We start from the raw sequence: 19,296 nt of genomic DNA, 5'->3' as shown, positions 1-19,296 counted from the left end.
AGTGAGGTGAGGGAGAGAGTGAGGGAGCGTGGGAGGGAGATGGAGAGTGAGGGAGAGTGGGAGGGAGATGGAGAGAGTGAGGTAGAGTGGGAGGGAGATGGAGAGTGAGGGAGAGTGGGTGGGAGATGGAGAGAGTGAGGGAGAGTGGGAGGGAGATGGAGAGACATTGAGAGAAAGAGAAAGAGAGGAGAGAGAGAGAGGGTGTGGGAGAGAGAGAAAGAGAGAGAGAGAGAGAGAGAAACAGTGAGTGACAGAAAAAGAGAGAGAAAGAGAGAAAAATCTCGAGACTGAGAGGGGAAAGGGAGAGGGGGAGAGAGAGTCAGAGGCAGAGAGAGAGAGAGAAAGAGACAGAGATAGAGAGAGATAATGAGAGAGAGGGAGAGAGAGAGAGAGAGACAGGGCGGGTAGCATGGTGGCGCAGTGGGTTAGCCCTATTACCTCACGGCACCGAGGTCCCAGGTTCGATCCCGGCTCTGGGTCACTGTCCGTGTGGAGTTTGCACATTCTTCCCGTGTTTGCGTGGGTTTCACCCCCACAACCCAAAAACGTGCCGGGTAGGTGGATCGGCCATGCTAAATTGCCCCTTAATTGGAAAAAGTTAATTGGGTACTCTAAATTATTCAAAAAAGACAAAAAGAAAAAAGAGAGAGAGAGATAGAGAGCGAGAGATAGAGAGAGGAGGAGAGAGAGAAATAGGCATAGAGTCAGAGAGAGAAGCAGAGGTAGAGAGAGAAAGACAGAGATAGTGAGGGGGAGACAGAGAGGGACACACAGAGAGTGAGAGAGAAAGACAGAGGGAGAGAGACAGAGAGAAAGAGACAGAGAGAGAGGGAGAGAGTCAGAAAGAATGAGAAATCGGGTGTCCTCTGTTGGGACTTATTCTGCCCAGACCTGCTGGTTGTAAATTGGTTTGGCACCTTGCCGTGTGATCTGTGAGTGACGTGTTGGTTCCCTTGGCAACCTATCAGGCTGGATAAACACAGAGGCCCCAGCATCCTCATCCAATGTCAGGGGTCATCGCTCAACAAGGACCAAGGTCACAAACAAGAAGCGTCAGTTCCCCTTCCTCCCCTCCTTCAGCAAACCACCTTCAGTTTACAATCTCAAAATTACACTTCCACTCTGCCCATAACTCCTTTCATCTCTGCTTCCCCACCCCCCCCCCCCCCCTCTCTTTCACGTTCCTCTTCTCCTTCTCTCTTTCTCCTTCTCACTCTCTCAACGATCACCGGCTGTGGCCCCGCATTTATTGCCCACCCCTAATTGCGCCCGAGAAGGTGTTCCCGTACCAGCCTCCCCGGACAGGCGCCGGAATGTGGCGACTAGGGGCTTTTCACAGTAACTTCATTGAAGCCTACTCGTGACAATAAGCGATTTTCATTTTTCATTTCATTCAGGTGGCGGGTGAGCCGCCATCTTGAACCGCTGCAGGCCTCATCTGGTGTAGGTACACCCACAGTGCTGATAGGGAGTTCCAGGAATCTGACCCAACGACACTGAAGGAATGGCCGATGTATTTCCAAGGCGGGATGGTGTGTGGGGATGTGGGCGGCGGGGGGGGGGGGGGGTGGGGGGGTGGGGGGGGGGCTCGGAGGGGGGAACTCGCTGATGGTGTGTGTTCCCCATGGCGTCTGATGCCCATGTTCTACTGGAGGGGTAGAGAGTCGTAGGTTTGGAAGGTGCTGCTTAAGGAGCTTTGGCGAGTTGCTGCAGTGCATCTTGTAGACGGCACACACGGCTGCTGCTGTGCGTCGATGGGTGGAGGGAGTGGGTGTTTGTGGAAGGGGTGTTAATCAAGCTTTGCCCTGGACGGCGTTGAGCTTCTCGAGTGTCGTTGGGAGCCTCACTCATCCAGGCGAGTGCAGAGTATTCCATCACACTCGACTTGTGCCTTGTAGATGGTGGACAGGCTTTGAAGGATGGGGGAGGGGGCGGGGAGGAAGGGGGGGGCGGCGTCAGGAGGTGAGTTACTCTCCGCAGGATTCCCAGCCTCTGACCTGCTCTGGTAGCCATTGCTTGGCCCAGTTCAGCTTCTGGTCAATGAGAACCCCCAGGATGATGATATGGGGGAATTCAGCGATGGTAACGCCATTGAATGTCAAGTGGAGATAGCTGATGCACAGATAAGTGTTGGGCAGGTGAGGGGGGGGAGGGTTTGGGGGTGCAGTGGGGGGGGGCGGCATATTTAGGTCTGTGAGGAGGCCAAGGGTCAACCGCAAGGTATTCTGGGTGAGGTTATGGGTCAGGGGTCAGTGTTCGATGGGGTTTTTCACCAGGCCCTCCCAGTGCACGGGTGCTGATGTCACATTGTCCCTTTCCGACGCTAGTTCCCTGCTTTCTCATCCTTGGGCGCGTCTCCGTTGTGGGAGCGTTGTGAAGTGAGGCTAGCCACCGTGGCTGCTGCTTTGAAGCTTCTCTTCCTCCTCTGGACGTTCTGTTCTGGGTGGAAGAGAATGACGTAGACTTTGGGGATGTACAGCATTCCGAGGCACACAAACGCACTCAGACTCATGGACACCGTCAGGGTCGTTGTCTGGATGTACATCTGGAAGACACACACACAGTGAGAACCCTTCAAATAGACCCACACTGACAACCAATGTTCAAACACCCACACACCCGCACCACTCTCCCTCTGTCTCCCTCTCTATCGCTCTGCCTCTTACTCACTCAATCACTCTCTTTCTCTCTCTGTTTCACCATCTCTCTCTCTATCTCCGTCTCCCTCTCTTTCTCATTCCCTCTTTATCTCTCTAGCAGCCTCTCTCTCTCTCTCTCTCTTTCTCCATCTTACTCTCTATCTCTGTCTCTCACTCTGTATCTCTCTCTCTCACCATCTATCTCTCTTACTCCCTCTTTCTCTCTCTGTCTCACTCCCTGGGCGGATTCTCTGACCCTGGGGCCGGGTCGGAGGATCGCCGGGCCGGACGTCAAACACGCGACACCGCCCCAGAGAATCGCCGCCATTGGCTCAGGCGCGATTGCGGCCTACCAATCGGCAGGCTGGCTTCTCCTGGTGAGGGCCTCTTTTACTCCGCACCGGCCCCTATAGCTCAACGCCATGTTGCATTGAGGCCGGCGTGCAGAAGGAAGCTAGCGGGCATGCGCGAGTTAGCACTGGTCGCAGCGCCATGTGCGAGTTTGCACCGGCCACAGCGCGCATGTGCAGACCCGTGGCGCCCATTTCCCGCCGATATCGGCAGCTGGAGCTGCGTGAGTCACTCCAGTGCCATGCTGGCACCCTGTAGGGCTCAGGATCGCTGCTCCTGGGGGCCTGTTGACGCCATCGTAAAATCCGACGGCGTTTACGACGGCGTCAACAGAGCCTCAGGATCAGGGAAATCCTGTCCCCAATCTCTCTCTGTCTTACTTTGCACCAACAACCCTCCCTATCTCTGTAACCTCCTCCAGCCCCTACAACCCTCCCTATCTCTGTAACCTCCTCCAGCCCCTACAACCCTCCCTATCTCTGTAACCTCCTCCAGCTCCTACATCCCACCCTATCTCTGTAACTTCCTCCAGCCCCCACAACCCTCCCTATCTCTGTAGCCTCCTCCAGCTCCTACAACCCTCCCTATCTCTGTAACCTCCTCCAGCCCCCCCACAACCTTCCCTATCTCTGTAACCTCCTCCAGCCCCTACAACCCTCCCTATCTCTGTAACCTCCTCCAGCCCCTACAACCCTCCCTATCTCTGTAACCTCCTCCCTCCATCTCTGTAACCTCCTCCAGCCCCTACAATCCTCCCTATCTCTGTAACCTCCTCCCTCCCTGTCTCTGTAACCTCCTCCAGCACCTACAACCCACCCTATCTCTGTAACCTCCAGCCCCTACAACCCTCCCTATCTCTGTAACCTCCTCCCTCCCTGTCTCTGTAACCTCCTCCAGCTCCTACAACCCACCCTATCTCTGTAACCTCCTCCAGTCCCTACAACCCTCCCTTTCTCTGTAACCTCCTCCAACCTTCCAAGATCTCTGCTCCCCTCCTGTCCCAGCTCTTGAGTACCCCCCCCCCCCATCGCTCTGCCATTAACGGCCGTTTCTTCAGTTACCTGGACGGCCCTCAGCTCTGGATTTTCCTCCCTAAACCTCTCTGTCTTTCTAACGGTGATTTTAAGAGCTAATTTATTTTACCGAGCTCTTGGCAAACTTTCTCCTCTTGTGATTTTCAATTCCATTCTGTTGATTTGGCCTTTGTGAAATGCCGGGGGATATTTTCCAAATGAAAGACCCCATTTAGATGACAGCTGTTGTGGGCAGATATTGTGACGGATTGGGAAGCAACATGCGGGGAATGACTGACACTGGGGTCAGGGCAGAATGGAGAGGAATGATCAGAATCCCGGGAGAAAGGGAGAAGAGGAGGAAGGTGACACCGAAATGGGAGAGGAAAATGAGGAGGAAATTATGTGGTAAATGAGGAGCGAATGAGGAAAATGAGGAGAACAATTAGGCGAAAATAAGCAAATGAGGAGGAAAAAGGCAGTGGAAACATGGAGGAAATGAGGAGGAGCCTGTGGAAAAACTGAGGAGTAAAATGAAGACAAAATAAGGAGTTAAATGCGGAGAAGAATGAAGAGGAAAATGACGAGAAAATGCAGGGGAATGTGCAGAGGAAAACGTGGAGGGAAATCGGGAAGAAAACAAGGAGACAATGCAGAGGAAAATGGGGAATAAAATGAGGAGGAACTGGGGCAGGATATGGGGAGGGAAATTAAGTGGAAAATGGGGAAGGAAATGAGGAGGGAAATGGGGAAGGAAATGAGGAGGGAAATGGGGAAGGAAATGAGGAGGGAAATGGGGAAGGAAATGAGGAGGGAAATGAGGAGGAAAATTGGGAAGGAAATGAGGAGGAAAATTGGGAAGGAAATGAGGAGGGAAGTGGGGAAGGAAATGAGGAGGGAAATGGGGGACGGAAATGAGGAGGGAAATGGGGACGGAAATGAGGAGGGAAATGGGGAAGGAAATGAGGAGGAAAATTGGGGAAGGAAATGAGGAGGAAAATTGGGAAGGAAATGAGGAGGGAAATGGGGACGGAAATGAGGAGGGAAATGGGGAAGGAAATGAGGAGGGAAATGGGGAAGGAAATGAGGAGGGAAATGGGGAAGGAAATGAGGAGGGAAATGGGGAAGGAAATGAGGAGGGAAATGGGGACGGAAATGAGGAGGGAAATGGGGAAGGAAATGAGGACGGAAATGGGGAAGGAAATGAGGAGGAAATTGGGAAGGAAGTGAGGAGGAAAATTGGGAAGGAAATGAGGAGGGAAATGGGGAAGGAAATGAGGAGGGAAATGGGGAGAAAATTAGAAGTTAAATGAGGAGGATGTGTCAGGAAGGGCGGCGCAGTGGGCTGGAGGGTGAGGAGGGACCTTTACCTTTTCTGCTGATTGGGCCGTGCCAAAGAAAATGGGTACGAAGGCCAGCCAGATGATGCAGGTGGTGTACATGGTGAAGCCGATGGGTTTGGCTTCGTTGAAGGTCTCGGGGACTCCGCGGCTCTTCACGGCGTACACGGTGCAGGTGACCATCAGGACGATGCTGTAGCTCAGGCAGCAGATGATGGAGAGGTCAGACATGTCGCACTTGAGCATGCCACGAGCCAGCTCGGGATTGGGGGTGCGCTGCTCCTCGTAGTCCACGTGGGCGTGAGGGGGCTCGACGCCCAGCCACACCAGGACCCCCAGCACCTGGAGGGAGATGAGGATGAAGGTGATGGCGAGCTGCGAGGTGGGGCTGATGAACCGGGGCGGCGTCACCGAGCGCTTGCCAGTCTCAAAGATGCGGTAAATGCGGTTGGTCTTGGTCAGCAGCGCCGAGTAGGTGATGCTCATGCCCAGGCCCAGCAGGAGGCGCCGCAGAGCACAGACGACGGAACCTGGCTCGGCGATCATGAGGAAGGTGATGGCGTAGATGAGGAAGACGCCAGTCAGCAGCACATAGCTCAGCTCACGGCCCGACGCCCGCACGATGGGTGTGTCGTTGTGTCGGATGAAGACCAGGATGGTGGATGTGGTGGCCAGGATGCCCAGCACGGCCAGGATGAGGGGCAGCACCGCCCAGGCTGAGTGCCACTCCAGCTTTACCACGGGCGTCGGCCGGCAGCCTGTCCGGTTGGTGCTGGGCCGCATATCCAAAGGGCACAGCTCGCACTCAAACTCGCTCAGCTGGTACCGGTAACCATCGCACAACTCACAGTGCCAGCAGCAGGGCACCCCCTTCACCATCTTCTTCCGCTCGCCGGGATGGCAGGGAAAACTGCAGACCGATGGCGGCACCTCCGTGCCCCCACCCCCCCACTGCATCTCATCCATCTGCAAGAGAACAGGTACAGCACGGGGTTAGATACAGAGTAAAGCTCCCTCTACACTGTCCCCATCAAACACTCCCAGGACAGGTACAGCACGGGGTTAGATACAGAGTAAAGCTCCCTCTACACCCCATCAAACACTCCCAGGACAGGTACAGCACGGGGGTAGATACAGAGTAAAGCTCCCTCTACACTGTCCCCATCAAACACTCCCAGGACAGGTACAGCACGGGGTTAGATACAGAGTAAAGCTCCTCTACACTGTCCCCATCCAACACTCCCAGGACAGGTACAGCACGGGGTTAGATACAGAGTAAAGCTCCCTCTACACTGTCCCCATCAAACACTCCCAGGGCAGGCACAGCACGGGGTTAGATACAGAGTAAAGCTCCCTCTACACTGCCCCTATCAAACACTCCCAGGACAGGTACAGCACAGGGTTAGATACAGAGTAAAGCTCCCTCTACACTGTCCCCATCAAACACTGCCAGGACAGATACAGCACAGGGTTAGATACAGAGTAAAGCTCCCTCTACACTGTCCCCATCAAACACTCCCAGGACAGGTACAGCACGGGGTTAGATACAGAGTAATGCTCCCTCCACACTGTCCCCATCAAACACTCCCAGGACAGGTACAGCACGGGATTAGATACAGAGTAAAGCTCCCTCTACACTGTCCCCATCAAACACTCCCAGGGCAGGTACAGCACGGGGTTAGATACAGAGTAAAGCTCCTTCTACACTGTCCCCATCATACACTCCCAGGACAGGTACAACACGGGGTTAGATACAGAGTAAAGCTCCCTCTACACTGTCCCCATCAAACACTCCCAGGACAGGTACAGCATGGGGTTAGATACAGAGTAAAGCTCCCTCTACACTGTCCCCATCAAACACTCCCAGGACAGGTACAGCACAGGGTTAGATACAGAGTAAAGCTCCCTCCACACTGTCCCCATCAAACACTCCCAGGACAGGTACAGCACGGGGTTAGATACAGAGTAAAGCCCCCTCTACACTGTCCCCATCAAACACTCCCAGGACAGGTACAGCACGGGGTTAGATACAGAGTAAAGCTCCCTCTACACTGTCCCCATCAAACACTCCCAGGACAGGTACAGCACGGGGTTAGATACAGAGTAAAGCTCTCTCTACACTGTCCCCATCAAACACTCCCAGGACAGGTACAGCACGGGGTTAGATACAGAGTAAAGCTCCTCTACACTGTCCCCATTGTGGTGAGATAACCACTGTAGTTATGTGTACTGCAGTAGGGGGATGTACGCCTGTACCTGTAATACAGGTTCCTCCGGTCAGCCCCTGCCGGCTAGCTCCGCCCACAGGGAGCTTGCGTATAAATATGTATGAGAGCTGCTCAGACCCTTAGTCTACTGTTGCAGATGGAGGGACAACATCGTACAGCAATAAAGCCTCTATTGTACTAGTCTCTCGGCTTTGAGTATAATTGTTAGCGCCACAATTTATTGCTGTACGATTTCCCAGTCACCATGGACATCAGAGTCAAGCCTGACCGTCTGCAGCTGGATCCACATTCGCCTCACGCCAGAAAAGACTTTGATCACTGGCTCGCAGTCTTCGAGGCCTACATCTCTTCAGCAGACCCTCCCCCGACGGAGGCTCAGAAAAAGCAACTCCTGTACTCCAGACTTAGCTCCAGCGTCTTTCCGCTCATTCGAGATGCGACCGACTACACCGCAGCTATGGAACTGCTCAAGGAGAATTATGCACCATCAGCGAACACCCTGTTTGCGAGGCATCAACTTTCTACTCGCGTCCAGCAGCCGGGTGAGTCGCTTGAGGACTTCTGGAGGGCCCTTATACCTCTGGTACGAGACTGCGACTGCCGGGCCCTCACAGCCACAGAACACTCTGACTTACTCATGCGCGATGCCTTCGTTACAGGCATTGCATCGGACCCCATCCGGCAACGACTGCTGGAAGGGGTCGCTCCCGACCTCGCGGCCGCAAAGGCCCTGGTGCTCTCCATGACGGCCGCCTCCCGTAGTGCGCACACTTACTCCGCTAGCCACTCGGCCCACCCGTCCTACCCCTCGTGGACCCCGCAAACGGCTCCCCAGGCCCATCCGTCCTACCCCTCGTGGACCCCGCAAATGGCCCCCCCAGCAGCCGCCCCCGCGCACTATGCCTGCGCTGCCTGCCGCACCGCACCCCCTGGGGGTCCCCACTGTTACTTCTGCGGCCAAAAGAAGCACCCTCGCCAACGCTGCCCGGCCCGCACAGCGACCTGCAAAGCTTGTGGCAGGAAAGGCCACTTTGCAGCGGTGTGTCAGTCCCGGACGGTCGCCGCTATCGCGCCGCCGGTCCCCACTCCTCAGCCGCTCCCTCAATGGGCCCCGCCGTCCGCTTCCCCCGACCCCACGTGCGATCAGTGGGCGCCGCCATCTTTTTCCGCCCCCGCCACGTGCGCCCCATGGGCACCGCCATCTTCATCCACCACAGCCATGTGCGTTCCATGGGCGCCGCCATTTTGTTCCGACCCCATAACGTGCGCTCCATGGACGCCGCCATTTTACCCACAGGTACTGCGGATGCCGCCATCTCGTCTCCAGGGGCCGCCATCACGGGACACGGGTCGCTACCGCTCCTCGTCGGACTCATCTGACTCAACCGCCGACCAACCACTGCTCGCCTCCGTTACGCTCGACCAGTCCCGTCCTCGCAACCTGGCACCCTCTTCCACATCGGTGCTGGTCAACGGCCATGTGACCTCCTGCCTCATCGACTCCGGGAGCACCGAGAGCTTCGTCCACCCGGACACGGTAAGGCGCTATTCCCTTGCGATCCATCCCGCCGACCGGCAGATCTCCCTTGCCTCCGGTTCCCACTCTGTCCCGATCCGGGGTTTCTGCCTGGTTAAACTCACTGTACAGGGTGTGGAATTCGACCGTTTCCGTCTGTACATTCTCCCCGACCTCTGCACTTCACTCTTACTAGGCCTGGATTTCCAGTGCAATCTCCAGAGCCTCACCCTCAAATTCGGTGGACCCCTACCTCCCCTCACCGTTCGCGGCCTCGCGACCCTCAAGGTCGAGCCCCCCTCCCTCTTTGCCAATCTGACTGTGGATTGCAAGCCCGTCGCCACCAGGAGCAGACGGTACAGCACCCAGGACAAGGCCTTCATCAGGTCCGAAGTCCAGCGGCTGCTTCGGGAGGGTATCATCGAGGCCAGCAACAGCCCTTGGAGAGCCCAGGTGGTAGTGGTTAAGACCGGAGAGAAGCACAGGATGGTCGTGGACTACAGCCAGACCATCAACCGGTACACGCAGCTCGACGCGTACCCCCTCCCTCGCATTTCTGATATGGTCAATCAGATTGCACAGTACCGGGTCTTCTCTACTATTGACCTGAAATCCGCCTACCACCAGCTCCCCATCCGTAAATCGGACCGTCCCTACACTGCCTTCGAGGCGGACGGTCGTCTGTACCAATTTCTGAGGGTTCCCTTCGGCGTCACGAATGGGGTCTCGGTCTTTCAGCGAGAAATGGACCGAATGGTTGACCGGTACGGATTGCAGGCCACCTTCCCGTACCTCGACAATGTCACCATCTGCGGCCATGACCAGCAGGACCATGGTGCCAACCTTTATAAATTCCTCCACACCGCATCTCTCCTTAATCTCACGTACAACAAGGAGAAATGCGTGTTCCGCACAGACCGCGTAGCCATCCTTGGCTACGTAGTCCAAAACGGACTACTGGGGCCCGATCCCGACCGCATGCGCCCCCTCATGGAGCTCCCAATTCCCCACTGCCCCAAGGCCCTCAAACGCTGCCTTGGGTTTTTCTCTTATTACGCCCAGTGGGTCCCGCAATACGCAGACAAGGCCCGGCCACTTATCCAGTCCACACATTTTCCCCTCTCGGCCGAGGCACAACAGGCCTTCGCCTGCATTCGATCTGACATAGCCAGGACGGGGATGCACGCCGTAGACGAGACTCTGCCTTTCCAAGTAGAGAGCGACGCTTCAGATGTCGCCCTTGCCGCCACGCTGAATCAGGCCGGCAGACCCGTGGCATTCTTTTCACGCACCCTCCACGCCTCCGAAATTCGGCATTCCTCTGTCGAAAAGGAAGCCCAGGCAATCGTTGAAGCGGTGCGGCACTGGAGGCATTACCTGGCCGGCAGGAGATTCACTCTCCTCACTGACCAACGGTCGGTAGCCTTCATGTTCAACAACACGCAGCGGGGCAAGATCAAGAATGACAAAATCTTGCGGTGGAGAATCGAGCTCTCCACCTTTAACTACGAGATCTTGCCCCGGCAAGCTCAACGAGCCCCCAGACGCCCTCTCCCGAGGTACATGTGCCAGTGCACAAGTGAACCAGCTCCGTGCCTTGCACGACAGCCTTTGCCATCCGGGGGTCACTCGCTTGTACCATCTGATCAAAGCCCGCAATCTGCCCTACTCCGTCGAGGAAGTACGGACAGTCACCAGAGACTGCCAGATCTGTGCGGAGTGCAAGCCGCACTTCTACCGGCCAGATCGCGCGCGCCTGGTGAAAGCATCCCGCCCCTTTGAACGACTCAGCGTGGACTTCAAAGGGCCCCTTCCCTCCACCGACCGCAACACCTACATCCTTAGTGTGGTCGATGAATTTTCTAGGTTCCCCTTTGCCATCCCATGCCCAGATATGACGTCTGCCACCGTCATCAAGGCCCTGGATTCCATTTTCGCCCTGTTCGGTTTCCCCGACTATATCCACAGTGACAGGAGATACTCATTCATGAGCGATGAGCTGTGTCAATTCCTGCTCAGCAGGGGTATCGCCTCCAGCAGGACGACCAGTTACAACCCCCGGGGAAACGGGCAGGTAGAGAGGGAGAACGGGACGGTATGGAGGGCCGTCCAGCTGGCCCTACGGTCCAGAAACCTCCCAGCCGCTCGCTGGCAGCAGGTCCTCCCTGACGCGCTCCATTCCATTCGGTCGCTACTGTGCACCGCAACTAACAGTACACCCCATGAACGTGTTTTTGCCTTCCCTAGGAAGTCCACATCCGGAGTGTCGCTCCCGACTTGGCTCACGACTCCGGGCCCAGTCCTTCTCCGTAGGCATGTACGGCACCACAAGGCGGAACCCCGGTGGACAAAGTACGCCTTCTCCACGCCAACCCTCAGTATGCCTACGTGGAGTTCCCCGACGGCCGCCAGGACACAGTCTCGCTCCGGGACCTGGCTCCCTCAGGTGCCGATCCCATGCCCACACCCCTTCCCGCGCCTACCCCAGCGCCTCCTATTCGTCCCCATCAGGTCCATCCCTCATCCCCCTGCCCACCCTGGAGGACACGGAAGATTTCGGCTTGCTCTCGGAGTCATCCCGCCAGCAGCCAGCACCAACACCGCCAGCACCTGCACCATCGGGGCCATCACCGCCGGTGCCGACATCACCACCACAGCTACGCCGATCACAGCGGAACGTCCGACCACCGATTCGGCTCAACCTGTAACCTGCTAACCGGATGGACTCTTGATTTTCCTTGTTGGACCCTCTTGTAAATAGCATCCTTTGTATTAGAGTTACATGTCACCCCCGCCGGACTCATTTTTTACAGGGGGTGAATGTGGTGAGATAACCACTGTAGTTATGTGTACTGCAGTAGGGGGATGTATGCCTGTACCTGTAATACAGGTTCCTCCGGTCAGCCCCTGCCGGCTAGCTCCGCCCACAGGGAGCTTATGTATAAATGTATGAGAGCTGCTCAGACCCTTAGTCTACTGTTGCAGATGGAGGGACAACATCGTACAGCAATAAAGCCTCTATTGTACTAGTCTCTCGGCTTTGAGTATAATTGTTAGCGCCACACCCATCAAACACTCCCAGGACAGGTACAGCACGGGGTTAGTTACAGAGTAAAGCACCCTCTACACTGTCCCCATCAAACACTCCCAGGACAGGTACAGCACGGGGTTAGATACAGAGTAAAGCTCCCTCTACACTGTGCCCATCAAACACTCCCAGGACAGATACAGCGCGGGGTTAGATACAGAGTAAAGCTCCCTAACACTGTCCCCATCAAACACTCCCAGGACAGGTACAGCATGGGGTAAGATACAGAGTAAATCTCCATCTACATTGTCCCCATCAAACACTCCCAGGACAGGTACAGCACGGGGTTAGATACAGAGTAAAGCTCCCTCTACACTGTCCCCATCAAACACTCCCAGCCTTAGGTCACTCTCCGTATGGAGTTTGCACATTTTCCCCATGTCTGCCTGAGTCTCACCCCCAGAACTGAAAGATTTACAGGTTAGGTGGATTGGCCACGCTAAATTTACCCTTAATTGGGAAAAGCTATTTTTAAAAATGGACAACGGCCTGAAGTTTAGGCCCGACGTACAATTGGACACTTGAAATTAAGAATTGGGCATTGATGACAATTACGATGAGACGAGAGTAGAGAGTAATCGAGGCTTTATTAAGCTGCGATGTGTAGCCTCCTGCAGCTGCTGCCGAAATGGCTACAGCTCGGTGAGCACACACATTTATACTCCGCCTACTGGGCGGAGCCAGCAGGCAGGGATCTACCCCCGTACCTGTAGTACAAGAGCCTTACCGTATTACTTCTCATATCTGTAATATATACAAATAGTGGTGATGACCACATTCACCCCCTGTTAAAAAAGATTCCAGCCGGGGTGATGGAAAAACTATATCCGTGTATGTGAGCATTTTTAAAGTGTACAGTTTGGGGAAAGTTCACAAATTTAGCCGGTCGGGTGCCTTGATCCTCCGTTGTGAGCGCCGCAGTCCCAGTGGCGATGCAGGCGCCGGCTTGGTGACTCCGTTAGTGTGTAGTCCTCATCTTCATCCCCGGGTGGGACCAAGGGGAGGACAGATCATCCTGGAGTGGGGGCTGTGGTTAGGTGCGCTGGGGGAGGATGGGTGGCGCCTGGGCAGTTGGTAGGGGGTGGGGGGAACCAGCTGGTGCCAGGTCCCTGAGGGAGACTGTGTCCTGGCGGCCGTCGGGATACGCCACGTAGGTGTACTGCGGCTTTGCATGGAGTAGCTGCACCCTCCCGACCAACGGGTCCGCCTTGTGGAGCTGCACATGCTTGCGGAGGAGAATGGGTCCTGGAGCTGCCAGCCATGTTGGGAATGAAACCACGGAGGTGGACTTCCTGGGGAAGGCAAGGAGACGTTCATGGGGGGCTGCGTTAGTCGCAGTGCAAAGTAGCGATCGGATGGTGTTCCTGGTGCCCTGCCGAGTTGCTGTTGTCAACACTCGTCCAGTAATCTCATTGGCTGAGGGCCAGAGAAACCTCTGGGGCAGCGGGAAGAGGGGAATAAGAATCAGATACGCAGGGACCTTTCCCCAGTGAAGACAAGAGTAATCAGCGAAGACTCGATGCAGAGGTACCAGCGAAGACTCAAGAGCGACCAGAGGACAGTGCGAGGCCCACCTTTGTAGACGAGGGTTCCTGAGACGACCGAGACTGAGAGGATTGGACTCGCAGCTTGATCTAGTTCATCGGCACGGTTAATATTAAGAATCTTAGGCATATTATAGTTTGGATAATATGGGGGGGATAACTGTTTTATTGTATTTGAAAATAAACTTGAGTTGAATTGTCACCTTGTCCTTTGTTCATCTCGCAAATAAGTTGGCTTGGGTAAAACGTTTGAATAATAAACTGGTCGATGAGTCTGAATTATACAGACAACAAGTGGGGTCCTTGGGTGGGCTTGGCGAAGAAGTGGCCTACTCGCTCCGAATTCAAACCCATCAACCTTGTCTCCTCCAACACGAAGCCTGAGCCTGAATGAAGAAGGCCGTCACCCCCATGTGACGGACAGGATTGAAGTGGGTGAACGGGAACACAGGTTTCCGACCAGTAAATTGGGCCATAGAGCAGGGCATGCTCCGTCCCACACACCCATTTTCTGCCGCGGCGCGCCCCCTGCCTGGAGTGGGGTACTTTGTCCCGGCAGCCGGACAATAGGGTTTCCCATCGCGGGCATCCCCAAACCGTCAGGAAATCCGTGGGCGTGAGCGCGCTGCGCTGCGGGCGAATCCGAGGATCCCGCCGACGCAGAATCCAGCCCCAGGTGTCTGTAACGCGAGGTGAACAAGCCGTAGTTACAACCAGGACCGTCAAGGGTGTTTGGTAAACTCTGTGGGAGGGAATTTAGTGAAGGGCCAGACCCTAACGCCGTCAACTCCCACATACTCCTGACAAACCCTCGGGAGAGAGAGAAAGGGAGAATTAAACGTGACAAGCCGTGCCGAAGTGGGAATAAACACTCTGGGGATATTTGAACAAGAAATGGCCCCAAATGGGGAAGCAGAACTAGGGGGCATCACCTCAAAATAAGGGGAAGTACATAGAACAGTACAGCACAGAACAGGCCCTTCGGCCCTCGATGTTGTGCCGAGCAATGATCACCCTACTCAAACCCACGTATCCACCCTATACCCGTAACCCAACAACCCCCTTAACCTTACTTTTTAGGACACTACGGGCAATTTAGCATGGCCAATCCACCTAAGCCGCACATCTTTGGACTGTGGGAGGAAACCGGAGCACCCGGAGGAAACCCACGCACACACGGGGAGGACGTGCAGACTCCACACAGACAGTGACCCAGCCGGGAACCGAACCTGGGACCCTGGAGCTGCGAAGCATTTATGCTAACCACCATGCTACCGTGCTGCCCCAAAGTAGATTGAGGACTGAGTTTAGGAGGAACGGGTTGTGAAGGGTTGTGAATCTATGGAATTCCTTGCCCAGTGAAGCAGTTGAGGCTCCTTCATTACATGTTTTTAAGATAAAGATAGATAGTTTTTTGAAGAATAAAGGGATTAAGGGTTATGGTGTTCGGGCCGGAAAGTGGAGCTAAGTCCACAAAAGATCAGCCATGATCTAATTGAATGGCGGAGCAGGCTCGAGGGGCCAGATGGCCTACTCCTGCTCCTAGTTCTTATGTTCTTAAATGGGCGGAATGGAGTAAGGCCCCAATATCGGTTCTGAGATCCCAAGGGAAAATCTGTTGGGAGCACGCCCAAAAAGGATTGGCTAGATGGGCTTCCAAGTTAAGTAAGGCGATGGCGATCACTAGTTGTTTGGGACAGCTCGCGGCAAAGAGGCAGAGAGTTTAAAATTTACACAGGGATTAGGTGTCACTAGCCAGTAGATAGCGAGACTGCAAAGCGAGCAAAAGGGACGAGAGCTGGGGAACCAAGTTAGCATGCTGCCAGTTTCAGGCAGAATGTGAGAAGGGTTATCACAAAGAGCAGTGGGCGATCCGGGGTGGAGATGCAGCACAACAGAGAGCAGAGGAACGAACGAGGAATGCAGCAAACAGGAAAGGTCCTGTACCAGCTAGGGGAAGAGAGCAGAGCCCGTGTCAAAATGCCGGCGCGAGATCGAAGGTGGCAGTTTTGACTGGGATTAGACAGAGGGGACCCAGTGGACGGCCTGAAACAGCAAAAGAAAGCAGACCACCCGATGGCCTACTCCTGGCGCCCGGGGACGCAATTTATGGCAGTTTTTGGGTGGTTGGACTTAGCCCAGTTGAACGAGCACAACCGATTGACCGGGACACCTGGCATGCCACCAACGGGAGTCGGAAGGAATGCGAGAGTTTTGTCCCAGCCGATGGCATACACAGCGAGGCGTGGACGATCCGGAGACTGACCCGCGCCTGGGAGAGGGAGGCGCAGGAGGTAGATAATCCCAAACCCACGAGGCTGGGGAAAATGAACCCCCTCTGAACCAACTTGAACCCCAGCACCGTGGCAGAATGGTGGTTGGGGGGGGGATAGGAATAGGGGAGGTGACTATAGAGGATATCCATCTCCATATGCTCCTCCCAACCCTAGAAGCAGAGATCAGTCCCGAGGGGACCCCGGATATTCACCTCCGCAGGGGGTGCTGTTACAATTGCGGCCGGGCAGGCCACTGGGTTAGAGAGTGTTGGGCACCATGCCAACAGCCACAAACACGCCAGCGGTTTCCAGAACAGAGTGTGACACATATCTCTGGATAGGCTGGCGGAGGGAACCGACAGCCCACACATCCTGTACCCCCAGCCAGACACAGGACCCAGGGTGTGACGGTGCCAGACCTCACCGATAGGCAAGTGGCACTCCTGGTACAAGGCGAGGTAGGAGGCTGCCCCGTCGAGTTCCTGTGGGGCACAGGAAGATCCCGCACTTCCCTCAATACATCAGGCGCTTTGGGTAACGTGTGGCACACCGACAGGATAATCACATGAAATGGGTTCACAGGACACGCACAGAAAGTGTCCGAGACGGGCCCATTGGAATTCAGGTTGGGGGATGTGTGTGCTACCACCCAGCCATCTTAGCCAGCCTTCTCCCCGAAGCAGAACATATCCTGGGTTCCAATTTCACGTGGGACTGTAATCTCTCCTTCGACCTGGCGAAGGAGGGACCGACAGAAGTAGCCACCGGAGATACAGGGACAGGATTCCCACCATCGGGAAGTTACGGCTAAAACCCACCAATACAATAATAATAACCTTTATTATTGTCACAAATAGGCTTTATTATTGTCACAAGTTAACTGCAATTAACACTGCAATGAAGTTTCTGTGAAAAGCCCCTAGTCGCCACATTCCTGCACCTGTTCGAGGGAGAATTCAGAATGTCCAATTCACCAAACATCATGTCTTTCGGGACCCGGGACCACAGGGAACCCTTGCCAAGCACACACACATTCGCAAGCCACAAACATAACTGTTTGTGCAGCATGGTAGCATGGTGGTTAGCATAAATGCTTCACAGCTCCAGGGTCCCAGGTTCGATTCCCGGCTGGGTCACTGTCTGTGTGGAGTCTGCACGTCCTCCCCGTGTGTGCGTGGGTTTCCTCCGGGTGCTCCGGTTTCCTCCCACAGTCCAAAGATGTGCGGGTTAGGTGGATTGGCCATGCTAAATTGCCCGTAGTGTCCTAAAAAGTAAGGTTAAGGGGGGGGTTGTTGGGTTCCAGGTATCGGGCGGATACGTGGGTTTGAGTAGGGTGATCATGGCTCGGCACAACATCGAGGGCCGAAGGGCCTGTTCTGTGCTGTACTGTTCTATGTTCTATGTGTTCGGATGATCATAGAATGCCTACAATGCAGAAGGAGGCCATTCGGCCCATCAACTCTGCACTGTCCCTCTGAAAGAGCATCTTACCAAAGCCCATGTCTCTGTCCTAACCCTATAACCCAGTAACTCCACCTAACGTTTTGGACACTTAAGGGGCAATTTATCGTGGCCAATCCACCTAACCTGCAAATCTTTGGACTTGATAGGGGAAGCCATTATAGAAGGTCCTGATCCAAAACTCCAAAGACAGTACGGCTCCCTCAAGCAAGCTGAGAGGAGAGGGGAGGTGGCCAAAGTCATGAACAGCCAATTGAAACAGGGAGTCCTGTGCCCTGTTGCCTCCACCAATGATTCCCCGATTTGGCGGGCCACGGAGGCTGAAGATCGATTACCAGGAACTGAACCGAGCCACCCCGCTCACAGCCCCCACGCCAACCCCGAAGCCATGATGTGGCAGGCCCCAAGTATTGCACGGGGTTGGACATCCGCAATGGCCTCTGGACGATTCCCCGGGACCGGCAATGCCAGTATAAGTTTGGATTCACCTTCATAGGGCAGTAATATACTGGGACGTACCTGTGACACAACATCCATAACTCACCCTCCATACTTCAGCAGAGACTCGCAAAGGGTCTGCAAGGGTTTTCAAAACCCCAATGCTTGGCTCAGTATGCAGATGATCTCCTCCACCAGACCGAAACCAGGGGGCGGGGGCGGGGGAGGGGGGGGGGGGGGGGGGAATACCTTAAGCTGATGAGGGAGTTGCTGAACCTCCTCCTCACAAAGGTAGGCCCAAAAACCAACTCCAAGAAAGACCAGATAATGAGATCACAGGTCACATGACCGAGGGGACGCACAAAATGGAAATGAAGCGGATCGATGCGGTAACACACGTTCCCCTGCCAAAGGACGTGAGCTCGTTACGCACCTTTCTAGGCTTGATGAGGTGCTGCCGAAACCACATCGGTGGCTTCACCATCAAAGCCGCCTCCCTTTCAGACCATGTGGGAGTTGACCGAACACCAGACACACAGGCTGTCTCGGAGTTAAAGCAGATCCTAGCCCAGGTCCCAGTGCTGCAAGTTCCCAACCCAGACCTCCATTTTGCACTGGAAGTAGCGAACATGGACCGGATCCTTGCAGACGTACAGGAACGCCATGGAAGGCTCGGGCTGGTGTTTTGCGTCTCCCGGTTCCTAACCCCAGTCGAATAGGGTTGCACAATGTGTGTTAAAAGCCTTTCGGCAGTTTTCTGGGCGTTACAACATCTTTGGCCTGAACCCATGAACCATTCTCAGGGAGGAGACCCCCAGACAGTTATTGTTGGACTGCCAGACTAAACACGGGATGGGTAGTCAAAACCGTGTAGCGCGCTGGACACTCATGTTCCAGGGCCGGGGGTTCGCGGTAAAGCGTGCCCAACCCCAAAGCGGAGAGGGATCAAGCAAAGCAGACAAACAGGCCCTGAAAATGTTTGTGGAGGGATCCGCCATGGTGGAGGATGGGAACAGAACGACAGGGTGTGGCATCGATGCGGAAGATCAGCAAGGCGAGCCCCTGAGGGAAATAATCTGAACCCTTCCCATCCGTCTTACGTGGCCGGCCACCCCGACTAGTTCCCCACATACACTTGGACAGATGGACGCCTGCAATAGTTTAACTGCTTTCCGGCCACTGTGGGAATCGAGGGGATTCAGCTCCGCAGACGGGGATCCGTCACCGTTTGCACCCTGACTAAAATGTATTCTTCAGACTGCGCAAGGCCGGGAGTGTGGCATCATTAAAGTTGAGGCCCACCGCAGAACTTCACCAATTGGGAAGATAAGAGCAGAGGAATAGCCCAAGCAGGTTGGGTGGGAAGGGGAACCATGGCAACCCCCATTACCGAGCGGATCGA

At 55.0% G+C, this 19,296-nt stretch overlaps 1 protein-coding gene across 2 annotated transcripts in view; it reads right to left on the bottom strand.

Annotated features, from left to right (window-relative positions):
* Positions 1-1,991: 1,991 nt before the first annotated feature.
* LOC119955806 (metabotropic glutamate receptor 6-like) overlaps positions 1,992-19,296 on the bottom strand; it is a 104,868-nt gene continuing 87,563 nt past the window's right edge. For both annotated transcript variants that reach the window (XM_038782396.1, XM_038782395.1), the window contains 2 exons: positions 5,374-6,309; positions 1,992-2,545 (listed from right to left, as the gene is read on the bottom strand). In XM_038782396.1, the coding sequence (XP_038638324.1) occupies positions 2,324-2,545; positions 5,374-6,309 (1,158 nt within the window). In that variant the 3' untranslated portion in view covers positions 1,992-2,323. The remainder of the gene's footprint in view (positions 2,546-5,373; positions 6,310-19,296) is intronic.

This window comes from Scyliorhinus canicula, chromosome 21 (assembly GCF_902713615.1).
Source record: "Scyliorhinus canicula chromosome 21, sScyCan1.1, whole genome shotgun sequence".
Taxonomy (NCBI): Eukaryota; Metazoa; Chordata; class Chondrichthyes; order Carcharhiniformes; family Scyliorhinidae; genus Scyliorhinus; species Scyliorhinus canicula.
This window is presented reverse-complemented; position numbering and strand designations above follow the sequence as displayed.